This window comes from Oenanthe melanoleuca, chromosome 9 (assembly GCF_029582105.1).
Source record: "Oenanthe melanoleuca isolate GR-GAL-2019-014 chromosome 9, OMel1.0, whole genome shotgun sequence".
NCBI classification, from domain to species: Eukaryota; Metazoa; Chordata; class Aves; order Passeriformes; family Muscicapidae; genus Oenanthe; species Oenanthe melanoleuca.
In genome coordinates, this window is record NC_079343.1 from 13,414,827 (window position 1) to 13,432,470 (window position 17,644).

Sequence of the window (17,644 nt, forward strand, 5' to 3'; positions counted from 1 at the left end):
AGGGTGCAGAGACAAGAGCTGAATCTCTGTGAGATGCAGAACCCCCTCAGTTCTCACAGCAACAGGCTCGTCCTCGTGGCTGCCACGGCTGTGTTGCCTTGACAGCAAACAAGCAAAGCTGAAAGGATCACTAAAAATAATGCAAATAATGCAGAGAGCTCTGAAACCCAGCCCCTGCTGGATTCTGCCCAGGCTGTCCCTGTGCAGCTGCAGCTGCAGCTTGTGCTGGGGTAAAAGGTGCTCCCAGGGAGGGCTGGGGGCTGCAGGGGAGGTGCTGCCCCTGGGGCACTCCCTGCAGCTCTCCTGGGCTGGAACCTCTTGTTCCCTGCATGCTGCACCCCTGGAAAAATCCTCCTTGGAGTTGCACCCTAATTCTGGACACAATTCTGTCTGCTGTGCACTGCCACCATCCTTGAGCCCCTGGGCTCTGCCTCTGGAGCTGGGCAGCACCTCTGTGCTCTTCTTTGGGTCAGAAAATTGAATATTGAGCATTTTAGGAGTAAACTATTGCACTATGAGTGGAAATGTCTTACTGGAGTGGGGTGTGTGCCCCTCAGCCCCTGCTGCCAGCTGTGCCATGCAGGGCTGTGCTTGGCAAGCTTGGTGTGCTCATCCCAGCAGTCCTGGGTGGTTTTGGGACAGCCAGAGTAGAGAGAAACATCATACTCTGTTCACATTTCTTGAAAACCAGTTATATTTAGCACCTAGTTTACAAACTAATACCTGTAGCTGCCCTGTACAATTGTTCACCTGGAGTTTTCAGTAAAACATGTCAGCAATTAGAGGAATTTGTATTGGGGGCACTCCCCATCAGTCTCAATTTTTAACATTTTTCTGCTTGTGAAATGATAAAGTACTGTGAGCCTTAATTTTTATCCACAAATAAAAATATTATGTTTGAACCTTAGTGTGACTGGTTATTTTTTTAAGGGCTTATTTGTAAAAACTATATTATGAATGGGATAGTATTTTGGGTTGAACAAGCTGTTTTTATGGATGTAATTGATTTAAATGTCTCCTCAAGAGCCCCTTCAGAGCTGGAATATTTCTCCTTTCCCAGAGTGATTTGGGATACAGAGATCAATACAAAGCTGCTTGCAGGATTTCTTCCCTTTTTTTAATGTTATTTCAGGTGGGAAAAAAATCTTTGTGGGGTAAAGGAAGCTTTGGGGAGATCCAAGTTTGAGCTGTGGGTTAATTAAGGAGTAGGGTCTGTTAATTGAGGAGGAGGGTGTCTGTTCTGTACAGGTGTGGCTGTGCCCTGGTGGCTCCTGGGGGGTTTCTGCCCTGGAATGCTGTTCTGGAGCAGCTTTTATCCCCTGGGAAATGCCCCCAGTGCTGCTCCTGCAGTAATTTGGTGACACTTTGGTGACCTGGGACAAGTCAAGGGCCCAGCTTCTCTCTCCACAGCTGGAGCTGGCCCAGCTGTTGGGGTTCCGTGGTGGGGAGGGGGTGATGCTGCTCAGGATGGGATGCAGGAGGAACCAGATTTGGGGGTGTTCAGAGGAAAAGAGGATTTCTGGATGAGCACAGAGAGATGCCCACCTGCTCCTGGGCCCAGCCTGGGCTGGGCCAGGGCTGAAGGAGAAGCTGAGCCCAGGAGCCCTGGGTGGTGGAGGGGCAGGGAGCCAGCAGCACACACCCCCAGGCTGGGAGCTGGCTGAGTCAGGGCTGGGATTTGGGATGATCTCTGTGCTCTGCAGAGCTGGGGTTTATTTTTAGTCCCTGTGTGGTGCTGATTGCCATGGCAATGCCACAGCACAGCGGGATCCAGGGGTGGGCACGGGGCTCCTGGCTGGGATTTGGGATGGAGTGACAGCTCTGGCTGCTCCAGGGTGGGGGTTCAGCTCCCAGCCACAGCTCTGGGAGCCAAACACAATCCTGCAAGCACAGGAGCTGGCCAGGAACAGGATCCATTCTGAGTGAGAATTCTGAATTCATCCTGGGAGCATTTACCTGCTCAGGAGCATGGCCAGAACTGTTCTGGATCCATCCTGGGAGCTTTTACCTGCCCAGGAGCATGGCCAGAACTGTTCTGAATCCATCCTGGGAGCACTCACCTGCCCAGGAGCATGGCCAGAACTGTTCTGAATCCATCCTGGGAGCACTCACCTGCCCAGGAGCATGGCCAGAACTGTTCTGAATCCATCCTGGGAGCACTCACCTGCCCAGGAGCATGGCCAGAACTGTTCTGAATCCATCCTGGGAGCACTCACCTGCCCAGGAGCATGGCCAGAACTGTTCTGGATCCATCCTGGGAGCACTCACCTGCTCAGGAGCATGGCCAGAACTGTTCTGAATCCATCCTGGGAGCACTCACCTGCTCAGGGGAATGGCCAGAACTGTCCTGAATCCATCCTGGGAGCACTCACCTGCCCAGGAACATGGCCAGAACTGTTCTGGATCCATCCTGGGAGCACTCACCTGCCCAGGAACATGGCCAGAACTGTTCTGGATCCATCCTGGGAGCACTCACCTGCCCAGGAGCATGGCCAGAACTGTTCTGGATCCATCCTGGGAGCACTCACCTGCTCAGTTACAGCTGCTCAGCCTTTGGTCTGAAATTCCAGCAGAACAGTGAAGCCCACGTGGGTGGTTCTGCCCTTGTGGTGCTGTTTGGGCAGGTCAGGGCTCACCAGGCTCAGAGGGCTCCTGCAGCCCCTGCCCAGCACAGCTGTGCCTGCAGAGAGCTCTCAGTGAGTGCTGGGTTCTCCTTGGCCTTGCAGAAGTTTCCCCTTTCTCATCACGGGTTCCTTGGTCACTTCTTGGTGCAGCTCAGAGCAAGCCCAGAGGAGCTGCTCATGAGTGACCTCCCTGAACCCAGCCAAGAGGAAAAAAGAGTTAATTAACACACCCAGGAATTTTCCCCTTCACTTGGGTGTGCTGGGACTGGCCTTTGGCCCTGCAATCACATCTAGAAATTACTGGATGAGATGAAAGGCTGCAGAGAGGCACTTCCACTTCACATTTTAATTTCAGCAGATTGGCTCACGAGGCTGCTGTGACCCCCTGCCCTTCAGGGAGGGAGCTGGGAGCTCTCCCAGGGGCTGCTCTTGGGATTTGGGTGGACAGGTGGGCTCACAATGGTCTCAGAGGTCTGGTGGGAGCTGCCTGAGTCCAGGATTCCAGGCTGAGCAGAGGTTTGTGTGCTGCCAGGGCAGGGTGAGCCACTTAAACCCAATTAAACACCTTGATGAACCTTTCCCTGATGGGTTTTCATTACCTGGAGCAGAGGAGAGCTGGGAAGAGCCTGAATTTTGTGGCTGGTGGGATCAGGAGCTGGGCAGGGCTGTGCTCCTGTGGGACCAAACTCCTTTGTTTGCTTGGGGATCAATGACAGGCACATCCCAATCAATCCCAAACCTGTGGTGTTCTGCTTAAACCTCCCCAAACATCCCTTCCAGGGGATGAGCTGCTGCTCCCTGTCTGCTCTGTGTGTGCAGAGCTTGGGGTGTGCAGGTGTGGAGCTGAGAAAATGAGCAGATGTTGGGAGCTGCTGTGGGCTCTGCAGAGCAAGGGTGGATTTTGGGATCCTTTCAAGAGAGGGTGAACTGTGAATTGTTTAAATGGAGTTACTGGAGAATTGCAGGATCTGGCTGTGTGTCCTGCATTCCTTTATTCTGGAATGAGGCACTGACAGGCTGGGAGAGCTGGGGGTGCTCACCTGGAGAGGAGAAGCTCCAGGAGAGCTCAGAGCCCCTGCCAGGACCTAAAGGGGCTCCAGGAGAGCTCAGAGCCCCTGCCAGGACCTAAAGGACCAGGAGAGCTGGGGAGGGGACAAGGATGGAGGGACAGGACACAGGGAATGGAGAGGGGCAGGGCTGGATGGGATATTGGGAATTGGGAATTCCTGGCTGGGATGGAATTCCCAGAGCAGCTGTGGCTGCCCCTGGCAGTGCCCAAGGCCAGGCTGGACACTGGGGTTTGGAGCCCTGGACAGTGGGAGGTGTCCCTGTCACACCAGGGGTGGCTCTGGGTGGGATTTAAGGTCCCTCTCACCCAAACCATTCCTTCACTCTGTCAAAATAGATTTGTGGTGCAGAAAGTCATGATGGGCTCCCTGTGTGTGACACTGTGGGGTCTCACTGAGCACCACGGAGGTGTCACTGGAGCAGCACATCCTGCTGGAAAACCTCTCAGCAGATTTTAAAGCCAGGTTTAAGTGGGCCCTGTGTGCAGTGCATAACTCATCCAGGCAGCCGCTGCTTCCCCAGCAGAACACAGCTGCTGAGGGGTTTAGAAGCTTCTCTTATTTACATCTGAAAACAGGAGGTTTGGCTAAAAGGGTGCCTGAGCCGAGGGAAATGGATTAATCCCAGCTCTGATCCTGGGGGTTCCTGAATGTTCTGCTTTAGAGCCAGGGGCACAAACAGCACGGGGGGTTCCTGAGCTCTCTGCACCCTCGGTGCTCCCTCAGCTGCAGGAGCTGGGATTGTGTTGGATTCCCTGTAAATGCCCTGGGTTCCAACCCTGGGCACTGCAGCTGGAATAGAAATCAGATTTTAGAAAGTGTTTTAAGAAGAGAAAGAAATTTTCAAAACCTGGCATAATTTATTAATAAATATAAGTTCCATAATATTACATCATTAATACAATAATCAGTTATAATTCATAATGAGCTACAGGTAGAGAGCTCCTAAAAGATGATTCTGTACATTTATACACTGTGGAGGCAAGTTAGAAATGCATAAATTATATAATATATTACTTTAACAGATGATTGCCTAGAAAAAGGAATATGAAAGGGAATATAAAAGGAAATAGAAAAGGGAATAGAAAAGGGAATAGCAAAGGAATAGAAAATGAGTATAAAAGGAATACAGAAGGCAGGGGGTCAGTTTGAGGAGTTGCTCCCTGGAGCATCCCCGCAGCACAGGAGGGGTTTGGGGTGGGTCTGTCCCCCCAGGATTCCAGTATCAATATTTCACGGCAGCTTTGCTTTCAGGAAATCAATCGCCCTGCAATTTTTATAAGGCGAGCCGGGCTCTCCTTTCGTGCCAGGCTCTAGAATGACCCGGACACCAAACCCTAAATACAGTTCAGGAACATCCCGGCACACAATGGCCCGCACAGCCCAACAATGCCCCCGGGACAGGACAAATCGCCGGCAGCTGCTCTCCTTTAATTCAGGCTCAAGGTCACTGATACCTCTCAGAGTCTTTGCGTTAAGAGAATGAGAGACTGAGGAAGCACAATCTGCCTTTTATGCAGCTCTTTGAGAACTTTATTTAACTTTTACTAACCAACTTCCACGTGGAAAGACCTGGAGGGTCTTAGGAGGCTTCAACTCATGTACCTGTAGTATAAATACGTGTTGCTTCACTGCTCAGGGGTGGTTTAAATGCTCCTGGAGTTTCTGGGAAGCACTTCAAGGATAAACACGTTGGATCAGGCACAGAATTGGAATGTTTTAACAGCTCAAAGTTTGAGTCATTTTTCCAGAGTTTTGCAAAAACTTCCAGTGAATGTTTTAGTGCCATATCTGCTAAATAGGTTGGATAGCACCAGTTCTTGTTGGAGATCAATTCTGTAGGACTTACCCCAAAAGGTGATGGAGCTGCTTTGTGGAAAGGCAGCCGAAAGGGGACTTTTGGGTTTGTTTTTTTTTGTCTTGTAACCTCTCTGGCTCCAGAGCCACAGTTGTAGACATAATAGAGCCTGTACTAAAAACATCAGCATGTTTCTCAACCTTCACCAGAACCCGCACTACTACTCTGGCATGTAAAACTTTTCACTTACTAAAAGCATTAGAATTCACCCTAAAACTTACTGACTTACTAAAAGCATTAGAATTCACCCCAAAACTTACTAACTTACTTCTACTTAAACATCTACTTTGTGTGTGAGTGGTTTAATACACTTCAATGCATCCACAGACTTTAATTCAATCCTTGCCCTTTGATTTCTCCCCTGACTCGCTGACTCCAACAGGGGGTGGGAAACCATCCCGAGCTGGTGCTGAGCTCCCTGGGCTTTCATTCCGGGAATCCTTCCCGGATCCAGCCCCGGGAGACCTGCGGGGCAGGGGGTCAGGGCTGCGCTTTGGGGTGATCTCGGCTCTGCAGGCGATGCCTTTCCGATCCCGCTGGCACACGGCTGTGCCCGTGCTCCCGAAGTGGCCGCTGTGATTAGAGCTGTAATCTCTCTATCAGCTTTTACATTTCAGGCCGGGGAGGGGAATTAATGCCGTTCCCGTGTCCGCCTTTCCATCCATTTCCCAAACACCGTTTGCTCGAACCTCGCTCTCACCCTAAGGGTGGCCGAGCCCCCAAATTCCTGCAGACCCTGGGAGGGTGAAGCTGCTGCTGGATGGGGCGGCCCGAGGAGCTGCAGGAGGAGGAGGAGGAGGAGGAGGAGGAGGAGGAGGAGGAGGAGGAGGGGAGCTCTGGCACGGGGATGCTCCGGGCGAAGCGCGCTGCAATTTGCCCGGGCCAGCCCACGTGGGCCAGGGTTCGCCCTCAAGGTGACACGTGTGGCTTCACCTCGGCGCTCACAGAGCCGCACGGCTTTTCCAGAAGCCTCCACCGGGAGCCTGCTCCGTCCCAGGCACTGTGCCGGGTGCGATGTGTTTCAGGACTGTCCCCCGCCCCGGCTGCCGAGCCGCTGGCACGCCGCAGCCGCTCCAGATGTTTCCATGAGAAGGTTGCGGCTCTTCTTTCGGGTTAAGCCCCGCAGACACGTCTCTAATTACAGCTTTGAGGCCGGCGTGAGGTTATAGAGGGAGAAGGAGCGCGCTGCAATCACTTCCCATGATTTGAGCGCTCCGCACCGAGGATGCTGGCGGCACGCACGGGCACCGTGGGGGGAAAGAGCGCCGAGGATCCCCTGAAGCTGAGGAAGCAGTCGGTGCTGTCCCTGGGCAGCAGGGAGCGAGCCCTGAAGAGCTCGGCCGAGGCCAGCAAGGAGGGCCGGGCCCGGGCCGGGCAGCCCCAGCAGCGGGCGCGGCGCCTGGCGCTGCTGCGGGAGCTGGAGATGAACTGGTACCTGCGGCTGTGCGAGCTGTCCCACGAGTACACCATCGCCTACACCACCGGCATGCCCCACAGGTACGTGCCCTGCTCGGCCCGGAGCGCTGCTGGCCGCCGGCACCGAGATAATAACAGTAATAATAGCAATAATAGCAATAATAGCAATAGTAATAATAATAATAATAATAATAATAATAATAATAATAATAATAATAATAATAATAATAATAATAATAATAATAATAATAATAGTAATAGTAACAACAACAACAGCAACAACAGCAACAATAATGATCATAGCTGTAGTAATAATAATAGAAAGGTCTTTGGCTTTGCAAGTCTGATTTTTCTGATTATTCGTGCTTTACAGGGCTGAATATCCTGCAAACTTGTTTCAATAGTAATAATAATAATAATAATAATAATAATAATAATAATAATAATAACAGCAATAATAATGATCATAGCTGTAGTAATAATAATAGAAAGTTCTTTGGCTTTTTCTGGTTATTCGTGCTTTACAGGGCTGAATATCCTGCAAACTTGTCTCTATAATTAATAATAATAACAACAACAACAGAAACAATAATAAATAGTAATAATAGCAAGAATAATGATCATAGCTGTAGTAATAATAATAGGAAGGTCTTTGGCTTTGTAAGCCTGATTTTTCTGGTCGTTCGTGCTTTACAGAGCTGACTATCCTGCACACTTGTCTCTTAGTTCCCATAACTTCTCCGGCTCAAGCTGCCCGTGCTTGTTGAGCCTTGTTTCTGCTTTGCCCGAGTGGTTCTGTTTGAATGAGCTGCAGAGTCGCTGCTGTGGGTGGCAGGAGGGTCCCTGTCCCCGGTCCCCTGTCCCCTGTCCCCGTCCCCGTCTTTGTCCCCTGTCCCTGTCCCCTGTCCCCTGTCCCCTGTCCCCGGTCCCCGGTCCCCTCTCCCCTGTCCCCGGTCCCCTCTCCCCTGTCCCCTGTCCCCTGTCCCCGGTCCCCGGTCCCCTGGTCCCCCGTCCCCTGTCCCCTGTCCCCCGTCCCCTGTCCCCTGTCCCCTGTCCCCTGTCCCCTGTCCCCTCTCCCCTCCCCGTCCCCTCCCCCTGTCCCCTCTCCCCTGTCCCCTGTCCCTCTCCCCTCTCCCATGTCCCCTCTGCCTGCCCCTGTCCCCTCTCCCCTGTCCCCTGTCCCCTCTCCCTCTCCCTGTTTCCTGTCCCCTGTCCCTGTCCCCTGTCCCCTGTCCGTCCCCCGTCCCCTGTCCCCTGTCCCCGCTCCCTGCGGGAAGGAGCCCCGGCAGGGGAAACCTGCAGCGCTGCATCTCTTATCCCATCGGGCTTAAATGTCGCAGCCTCCAGAATCTGATCTTGCTCCTTTAAAAAAATATAAGGGGATCTTGGTATTAGTGGAAATTAGACGTGCGAGTCTCTAATCTCCTGTGCGGGGTCAGACCCGCATTGAAACGGGAACCTCAGCAGGAGCTGCCCGGGAGCTGCGGGTCCGGGAGGGGAGGGGATGGGAGGGGATGGGGGGCTCCTTCCCCTCACCTGGGGCTCCTTCCCCTCACCTGGGGCTTGCTTCACCTCCTTTGGGGCTTTTTCCTTCACCTCCTTTGGGGCTTTTTCCTTCGCCTCCTTTGGGGCTTTTTCCTTCACCTCACCTGAGGCTTTTTCCTTCACCTCCTTTGGGGATTTTTCCTTCAGCCTCTTGGGGCTTTTTCTTTCACCTCACCTGGGGCTTTGCTTCATCTCCTTTGGGGCTTTTTCCTTCACCTCACCTGAGGCTTTTTCCTTCACCTCCTTTGGGGCTTTTTTCTTCATCTCCTTTGGGGTTTTCCTTCACCTGCCTTCAGCAGCAGCCAGGATTCCAGCTGGGAATCAGCTGAGATCTCCCCTGATCCCAGGCAGGGTGGGGATGCCTGCACTGCCCGGCACAAACTGAGCTCTTGCAGATTTTCTGGGATAAGGAATTAATTACACTACAATAAAAACTAGGAGGGGGCAGATTCTGGGTCCAGTGCCCAGCAGCCTGTGGTTGGCACCCATAAAAACAAACTGCTGGGGAACAACTTTTGGGAGAACTAAGTTTCTAAAGATGCTGATCCACACAAACCCTGATCCTCCAAACCAGCAAAACCCTCGTGTCCAAAAAACTCTGAGGAGCTTGCAGAAATATTTGTTAGTGCTGGTTCACCTTGCATTGTGGATGAGCAGGGAGCTGGGGCTGGCAGGAGATGAAAGCAAAGGCAGCTGCAGCAGAGATCAAAGGTACAGCCTTGGAGTGACACTGTGGGGAGGAAACACGGGGCCCCAGGAGGAACAGCCTTGGGGACAGGGTAGGGACAGGGCAGGGACATCCCTGGGACAGGGCAGGGACAGGGCAGGGACATCCCTGGACAGGGCAGGGACAGGGCAGGGACATGCTGCCCTCCCTGGAGCTGCCAGGAGCTGGGCTGAAACCCCCCTGCACCCCTGATGGGATCAGCACTGTGAGAACACGACCCCACCCAGGGCAGGACCCTCCTGAGGACACCCAGGGCCACCCACGCCCTGATGTGACAGTCACACGAGAAAATAACGGGGTAATCCCACTGCTCCTGCCAAACTCCCCTCTGTGACATTGAATTATGAGCTTTTCAAATATATTCTGGGGTTGGGATCAGTCTTTCTTTATCTGCTTTGAAAGATTTAAGGATTAGTTGAGTTCATGATACATCCATCACTTGATTATTTAACTTATTTTTCTAATGTGTTTGGGGCTGAAATGGGGAGAGTTTTTAGAGTAGAAGAGTCTCAGACATCTGCCTCAGTGGCATGGAGCAGAGCTTGGCAGGATTGGTTGCTGTGGCCAGGAAAGGGCACTGTGGCTCTCCTGGGTGTTGTAGAGATGAAAACCATAAAAACCATCCCAGGGTTGTTCAGTGGTTGGACAGGGCTTGGAGCAACCTGGGACAGGGGGAGGTGTCCCTGCCATGGCAGGGGAGTTTGGAATAAAATGAGCTTTAAGGTCCCTTGCAGCCCAAACCATCCTGTGAGTCTACGAACCAGACCCTTTTTGTGTGCTCTCAGCAGTGGTGAAACCATTGTTAACACCACAATTTAATTCCTGGGAATTGTCCCACCCCAGGAGGCTGCAGATGCTGGGGAAGTTCCCAGGCCAGGTAATCCCAGCTGTGAGAGCTCTCTGTGACCAACCAAGACATTCCAGTGAGCTGCAGAGTTCCTGTGGCCAGCCCAGAGCCTGAAATACACCCTGAGAGCATTTGGTTTATGTTTATTGGCCTTGGACTGAATCCCAAGCAAATATTTCTCATTATCTAAATATAAGACCTGAGAAACGGGGTCAGTGCTCTATTCCCACAGCAGTCCCCATCCCTTGGAGTGCTGGACCAGGAGAGGTCCCAGCAGAAGAACAAAATCGCTGATCTTGGCCAAAATCCATCCTGGGCATCAACCAGAAGGGGCTGGTTGCAATAACACGAAGAAAGTCTGGGAGGAAAAGCTGAGAAAAGCCGAGAAACCTTTCCCAGCTCCATGATCCTCACGGGGGTCTGTGGAGCTCGCAGGGATCCAGGAGCGCTGAGCCCATCCCGGGGTGGCCCCGGGGGCCACCATGCACCTGTACAAGCCAGCCTGCGCCGACATCCCCCGGCCCAAGCCCCGCGGCCGGCGGGCGGCCGAGGCTCCGCGGGCTCCCGGTGCCGCTGCGGGCGGGCCCGGGGCTCGCAGCCCCGCCGGGGACACGCGGCAGCCGCACCGGGTCCCGCAGCCGCTCCGGGTCCCGCAGCCGCACCCGGTCCCGCAGCCGCACCGGGTCCCGCAGCCGCACCGGGTCCCGCAGCCGCACCCGGTCCCGCAGCCGCACCCGGTCCCGCAGCCGCTCCGGGTCCCGCAGCCGCTCCGGGTCCCGCAGCCGCTCCGGGTCCCGCAGCAGCACCGGGTCCCGCAGCCGCTCCGGGTCCCGCAGCCGCACCGGGTCCCGCAGCCGCACCGGGTCCCGCAGCCGCTCCGGGTCCCGCAGCCGCTCCGGGTCCCGCAGCAGCACCCGGTCCCGCAGCCGCTCCGGGTCCCGCAGCCGCACCGGGTCCCGCAGCCGCTCCGGGTCCCGCAGCCGCACGGGCCGAGCCTGCGGGACAGCGGCATGAGCTACAGGTACGTGGGTGTCACCCGGACTGTCACCCGGGCTGGCTGTGACACCAGGCAGGAACCCCAGGGAATCTCTCCTGTGGGTGGGCTGGGGGCAGCGTGGCTGCCTTTGTGAGCTCTTGAATTCCCCTCAGTGCTGTGACAATCAGGATGGCTTTGAGGGAAGCTGGATGTGTGTCAGCTGTTCGCTTAAAACTCTGAATTTGATCTTTCTCGACTCAATAATCACAGAAACGTGGGATGGTTTGGGTTGGGAGGGTAAAAATCCATCTCACTCCACCCCCTGCCATGGGCAGGACACCTTCCACTATCCCAGGTTGCTCCAAGCCCTGTCCAGCCTGGCCTTGAGCACTTCCAGGATGGGGAAAACATTGAATTTTCCAACTCAGATCATGAACCCTGAGACCCTCACCCTCCCCATAGAGTAAATAGACCTGGAGCCCAAAACCCAGGCTGGGTTCAGGCTGGGACATTTGTGATTCTGGGGTCAGAAAGGGTGTCCAAGGGAAAGGGTGACATCATGCTGGGAGCTGGGACAGCCTGGGGACAGGGGCTGCTGGCTGGGGATGTGGGTGAAGGGACTTTGCTGTCCTCAGCCCAGCAGTTGTCACTGCCCTTTGCTTCCAAAGAGGTTCCCTTTAAAAGGATGACATCCTCTGTGCAAAGTCTACAAGTTCTCTCTGCTTCTAAGAAAAGCAAATTTTCTTTGAAACATTTGCTTTCCCAAGAGGTTTCTTTGCCCGTGGCTAGTCTGAGCTTAAAATTGAAATAAGACACCATGAGTGGTATTTTTATGGCTCCAGCACAGTCCTGTCCCAGCTTTTGCTGCTGGGTGGGGAGATTTGGTGACAATGTGCAGGGATGAGTGGAAGAACAGTTCTGGAGTCAGGAGCAGGAGAAATGGCAAAGGGCTTTGTGCTGCTGGCCAGCTGGGCACCCTGGGGGCAGCTGGGGATAGAGAAGGGGAACTGAGCCCTCAGTGCTGGGGGGATGGAATGGGATGGAGAGTCCCAGGGATACTGTGCTGGGCCATGAGGAACCCCTGGCAGGCAGGAATCTCATTCCCTGGGGATTCTGACCTGGAAACTTGCCACCTTTTAATGAGAAATTCCTTTGTCCTGCTGATGATCCTAATCTGCAGTTATGTTTGAAAAGGTTGGCGTCCTTTCCAGGACAGGAAAATCCCCATTTATCTTGTTTCTCTCTAATTCTGCCCTTTCCACGGTGCTGGTCCGTGCAGATGTGATTTAAAACTTGTTCCCATCACAGTGTTCCCAGGAAGGGCTGTGATCCCCTGCCTGAAGTGTCCTCCACAGATCGTCCTGGTGCATGGACACATCCTGATCTGGGGCCAAGCCCAAAAGGCACCACCCAAAAGTTGACAGCAGTGTTCATCTCTGGGTTCTGCTGCACCAAAACCTGCCCAGCCCAGGGAGAAACCTGCAAAGAGCTTGGGGAGAAGATTTCTGTAGGGTTGGATACCCCAGCCCAGTGGAGAGCAGTGTTTAAACCTTAAAAAACCTAATTATTGAGAGACTGTGGGGCTGGTGTGGGGCAGCTGTGGCTGCAGGAGCCCCTGCACTCACCCTGGTAAGGGGGGTGTCTGCACTGAGCAGGGCATCAGTCACAGGGAAGTGAAGCACGTGCTTCATTCCTGTTGAAGCTGAAGGGTTGGAGCCCCTGCTCCACTCTGAGTGCACACTTTTCACAGCTGACAGGAGCAGATGTAACTTACTGCATTTCCAGGGATTTCTCCTGTGGGACAGGGGCTGGGCAGAGGGCTCAGCTCAGGGCAGGGATGCTCCAGCACCTCCCACTGCTGCTTCCAGAGGGTGTTTTCTCCTCCTGAAGTTCTGTCTGACTGTGAGCTTGGACATTTTCTTCTGCTGCCTCCTGGATGTTTCTTCAGCTCTCCATGGGTCCAGTCTAAAGCCAGTGCAGCAGAAACTCCTTTTTTATTAAGATTAATTCAATTTCCTGTGGGAAGTAATGAATTGTGAACAAGAAACACTGAACACTTGTAAGCTGGTTCACTTACAAGCTGATCAGTTCTTTTCCCTTCCATTGCTTCAGCACAGCTCAGCTGTTGGAGACCCCAAGGTGTGTGAGCTTGGCTTGTTTCTGATGACAACAGAATTTCTCTCAGATGAAACACCACTTGAAAGCAAATTTGGTGCCTTGTCATCCAGCACAGCTCCTTTCCTTTGCTGGGTGAGGCTGTGGCTGTGAAACCTCCCAGTGTTCTGCTCCTTGCTGATTCCAGCAGGGTCTGGGCAGCTGCACTCAGAGGGCCTGGGGGGGAAATCTTATATGGGTAGATGTGTCTGCAAGAGCACCAGGCAGCTCCTGCAAAACATGCTGCTGGCAAAGGTTGGGGTGGAAAGTATTTCTGGAGGTCACAGAGTCCTGAGGCACTGCTGGGTTAACCCAGGCTGCAGCTGGGCTGGGCTTTGCATTCCTGTTTTATCCATTTTATCTATTTATCTATTTTATGTTAGCTGGGGCTCTGTTCCAGGAGAATGAAATCCCTGACAAACCCACTTCACCTGGCACTGGGGTGTCCTGTAGGGACCCCCTGAGCTCCTGCATCCCCAGAGAGCACTGTCCTCTCTCTGTTGCTTTTCTTGGTTAAGCAACAACTTAAAGCCTGGGAATTTAGGATTGGGAAACTTCTATGCAGAGGCTGGCCAGCCCTTTGTAGGATGTTCCTTTCCTTACTCCTTTTCTCTTTCTCCTTCTCCATTTTCCCCCTTCCCTTTCCCTTCTCCTGATGCAGTGGGAGCTGTGAGGGGCTGGCACCAAACCCTTGGCCAGTGCTGGCCATCCCATCTCCCATGGGCTCAGCAGCCCGGGGGTCTGAGGGATGGGATTGCCCTGCACAGAGCAGGGTGATTAAACAGGCTTTTGGCTTAGGGAAAGATGATGGGCAGGGATTACAGATGTGATTAAATCAGGAACAGCCTGCAGCCAATCACTCACCGTCTCCCACAAGGCAGGAACTGGGACAGGGGGAGAAAAGGACATTTTGTACAACAGGTTTGAGCACAGGAAACCCTTTCCCAGCCTCCTGTGATGGAAGTGGGGAACTCCCAGGCTCCAGCAGGTTGAAGATTTTGTCAGGTATCAGCCAAGGGGTTGAACACCCAGGGGGGATTTAACCCTGAGCCCCCTCTTACAGCCCTGCAGAGCCACCCAGAGAGGGGAATTTGTGAATGGCCCCTCTGCCATAGCTGCTCTTCCAGGCTTGCTCAGTGAGGCCCATTTTGTGAATTGAAGCTTTGAAATACCTAATCTTTAGATGGCAAAACACAGGAGGGCTGGTGATGGGGTCCTGTAATCCTGCCCTGTAATCCTGTCCTCATCTGCTCTGTCCTGAGTGCTGCTGCATTATATTTATTGGGATGTATCTTCCAGCCTTAATGTTTCCCCTGCTTCCTGTGCAGATTGATCCCCAGGGCTGCATCCAGCTGTGTCCTTTCTTGAACAGTCAGTGTCAGATGTCCTAAGTGGTTTTTTAGTCTTTTTTTATAGTCTGTTCAAACTCCACAGCAGCTGCCTGGTGCAGTGGTGGCAGGACACTTCCCCATGTCTGCCCTTCTTCCTAATGATCTCAATTCCCTGGGATTTGTATTATTTTTGTTATTTTTATTATTTTTGTAGGATTCCCTCCTAGCCCATGGATGAGCTTTAAGGTCCCTTTCAACCCAAACGTTTCCATGATGATTCCCTAAATCCTCACAGAGCCTCAGGCTCAGGGTGCTGCTACACCCAGGGCTATTCCCACCTTTCTGTGGGAGTTTCCCATGCTGCAGGTGCTTGGTTTTGTGGGGAAAACAAAGCAGATTTTGCCCTCCTCGTTTCCCACAGTGAATCCCAGCTGACCCTCAGCTGCTCCCGCCCAGCAGGAATTTGGATTTTTGCTGCTTTTTTCCCCATCTCCTGCTGCTGTGGGAGCCTGGCAGCCAGGCTGGGCTGGCAGGAGCTGCCCCATCCCTGATCCAGGAGCTGCTCCATCCCTGATCCCTGATCCAGGAGCTGCTCCATCCCTGATCCAGGAGCTGCTCCATCCCTGATCCAGGAGCTGCTCCATCCCTGGTCCCTGATCCGTGGGCAGGAGCTGCTCCATCCCTGCTCCAGGTGCTCCCTGAGCCTCCTCCCTGCCCCTGCAGCATGCACAGCACCTCCAGGGGCTGGCTGCAGAGTTTGGGATGTTTCTGGGTGTATTTATAGGCAGGGCTGCAGGCTGCAGCCTGGGCTGGAGCAGCTCACGTGCTCCTGGTCAGAAGAGCTTTTATCCAGAGCCTTTGTGCTGACTTTGGGAGCTGCTGGGAGAGGGACGTGCCAGGATGCTGCAGAACGCTGAGCAGGGGCGAGTTTGGGAGCAGAACCTCCTCTGTGGCTTGTGGGTTTATTCTCAGGCTGCCTCCTCTAGGAATGATGATAAACGCAGGGCTCAGTGCCAGGGGAGAGCAGGTCCTGTGTCACTCACCAGCCTTGGTGCCCTGGCTGTGCCTGGCAGGGCTCAGGTGGGCAGGGCTCAGCTGGGCACAGCTCAGGTGGGCACGGCTCAGCTGGGCACAGCTCAGGTGGGCACAGCTCAGGTGGGCACAGCTCAGGTGGGCAGGGCTCAGCTGGGCACAGCTCAGGTGAGCAGGGCTCAGGTGGGCAAGGCTCAGGTGGGCAGGGCTCAGGTGGGCAGGGCTCAGCTGGGCACAGCTCAGGTGAGCAGGGCTCAGGTGGGCAAGGCTCAGGTGGGCAAGGCTCAGGTGGGCAGGGCTCAGGTGGGCAGGGCTCAGGTGGGCACAGCTCAGGTGGGCAGGGCTCAGCTGGGCAAGGCTCAGGTGGGCACAGCTCAGGTGGGCACAGCTCAGGTGAGCAGGGCTCAGTGGGGCACAGCTCAGGTGGGCAGGGCTCAGTGGGGCTGTTCTTTACACCCACCTTTAAGCCAAATTTGATTTTTTACAGTCTGAGCCAGCCAGAACACTCGGCTGGGATGTGGTTGTGCCACTCTGGGTTTCCCCCACTCTGAATTGAGCCCCCCTCTGTTTCTGCCTCTCGCCGTGGCCTGGGGAGCGCTGTGGGGAGCTGGGGAGGATCAAAGGCAGCTTTTCCAGCACAGACCCGCTGTGCAGCCCTGTGCCTGCCTGATAAGCCTTTTCTCCCCTGTTCTCAGGGCATTTTCACAGCTGCTGCACCAGGAAGCTCCAGAAGCAGCACGGTGTTTCCATCACTCCAAGGGCTCGCTGCTGCTGCTTCCAGGGGTTTTTGTGGGGAGCACAAAGAGGATCCTTGGAAGGTCCAAGGGCAGGCTGAGCTGCTGGGGGAGCTGCTCCCCCCGGCTCAGGGCTCTCCCCCAGCCCCAGCTGGGAACATGGAACCCTTTTTCACTGCAGAAAAAGACACAATCTGTAGATTGCAGGAGTAATTATTCATTTCCCCTGAGGGCCTAATGAGCAGTTATGCATTTGGCAGTAAGTAATGATCCTCTTGCAAATCTTTTTGTTAATTAAATGGGCGCCGTTCCAGTGCAAAAGTGGTTGTTGGGTGTTTGGGATGTGCCCAGAGATCAGGCACTGCTTGCCCGGCCAGCACTGGCCTGGGAAATGCAGAAATCCTTGGCTTGGAATGGCTTGGCAGTGCCTGGAGGTCACCTGAAGACTGGACAGCGCCTTGTATTTGATTTACTGAAATGACAATGCCCCTGGATTATAAGGTCCCTTCCAACCCAATCCATTCCATGACATTGTGCTGCTCTGAGGTACATCGTGCTCTTGCCTCGTGGGCCAAAAAAAAAATAATAAAAAAAAAAAGTTCAAAGCCATTGCAGAGAATCCTGGAAGTGAAAAAGGAGGAAAGGAAAATTCGGGAGCTGAAGAGTCACGGCAGGCCCTGGCAGCAGAGTGCTGTGCCTGCACCTGCTCAGGTGAACAGCAGATTCCAGAGGTCCTGAAATGCTGATTTTTCAGCAGCAGTGTGGGCTGGTGACTGAGAGGCAGAGGAAGTGCTGACACTGCGGGATTTGCCAATCCCTCCCCCGAAGAGGAGCCGGCAGTGGGAAAAGGATCCATTAAAATTAATGGGGCTGAAGATGGTTCCCTGGTAATCTGCTGGATTTCATTGTCCTGGGCGATGTGCTAATTCCCCGCGGTGATTAATCCCAGCAGATGCCTCATTCTTTCGGGATGCTGGTGAGGAGTTCTGCCTCGGGAGCAGGAGCAGTTTTGTGCCAGTTCTGCTGGGTGCAGCTGATGAGATTTGTACCCTGTGCCACTCACGTTAATAATTAGAAATGCTGTTGCAGCTGAAAGAGAGACTCTCAGGAGAAGACTTAAAATTCTACTTTGAAAAATGCTATTTGGGAAGGTGATATTTTTAATAGTGCTTATTATGCAGTGGTGCCTTATATAAGATAATGACTGATGGAGACACTTGGCTTTTGCTGAGCTGCTCACAGAGGGGCCAAGTCTCTCCACCAGCTGTAGGAGGAGGTGAAACTGAGGGTCCCAGGAGAGGGGGAGTTTTCTGAAGGGTACTCATTGGAAAAG

General features: G+C 53.7%; 1 protein-coding gene across 2 annotated transcripts in view; it reads left to right on the plus strand.

Annotated features, from left to right (window-relative positions):
* The first annotated feature begins 6,405 nt into the window (after window positions 1–6,405).
* Window positions 6,406–17,644, plus strand: part of KCNAB1 (potassium voltage-gated channel subfamily A regulatory beta subunit 1) — a 61,349-nt gene continuing 50,110 nt past the window's right edge. Inside the window, exon 1 of one of the 2 annotated variants that reach the window (XM_056499203.1) lies at window positions 6,406–7,046. In XM_056499203.1, coding sequence (XP_056355178.1) covers window positions 6,775–7,046 — 272 coding nt within the window. In that variant the 5' untranslated portion in view covers window positions 6,406–6,774. Of the gene's footprint in view, window positions 7,047–11,015; window positions 11,106–17,644 lie in introns of those variants that run through there. The other variant, XM_056499205.1, reaches the window with a different exon arrangement.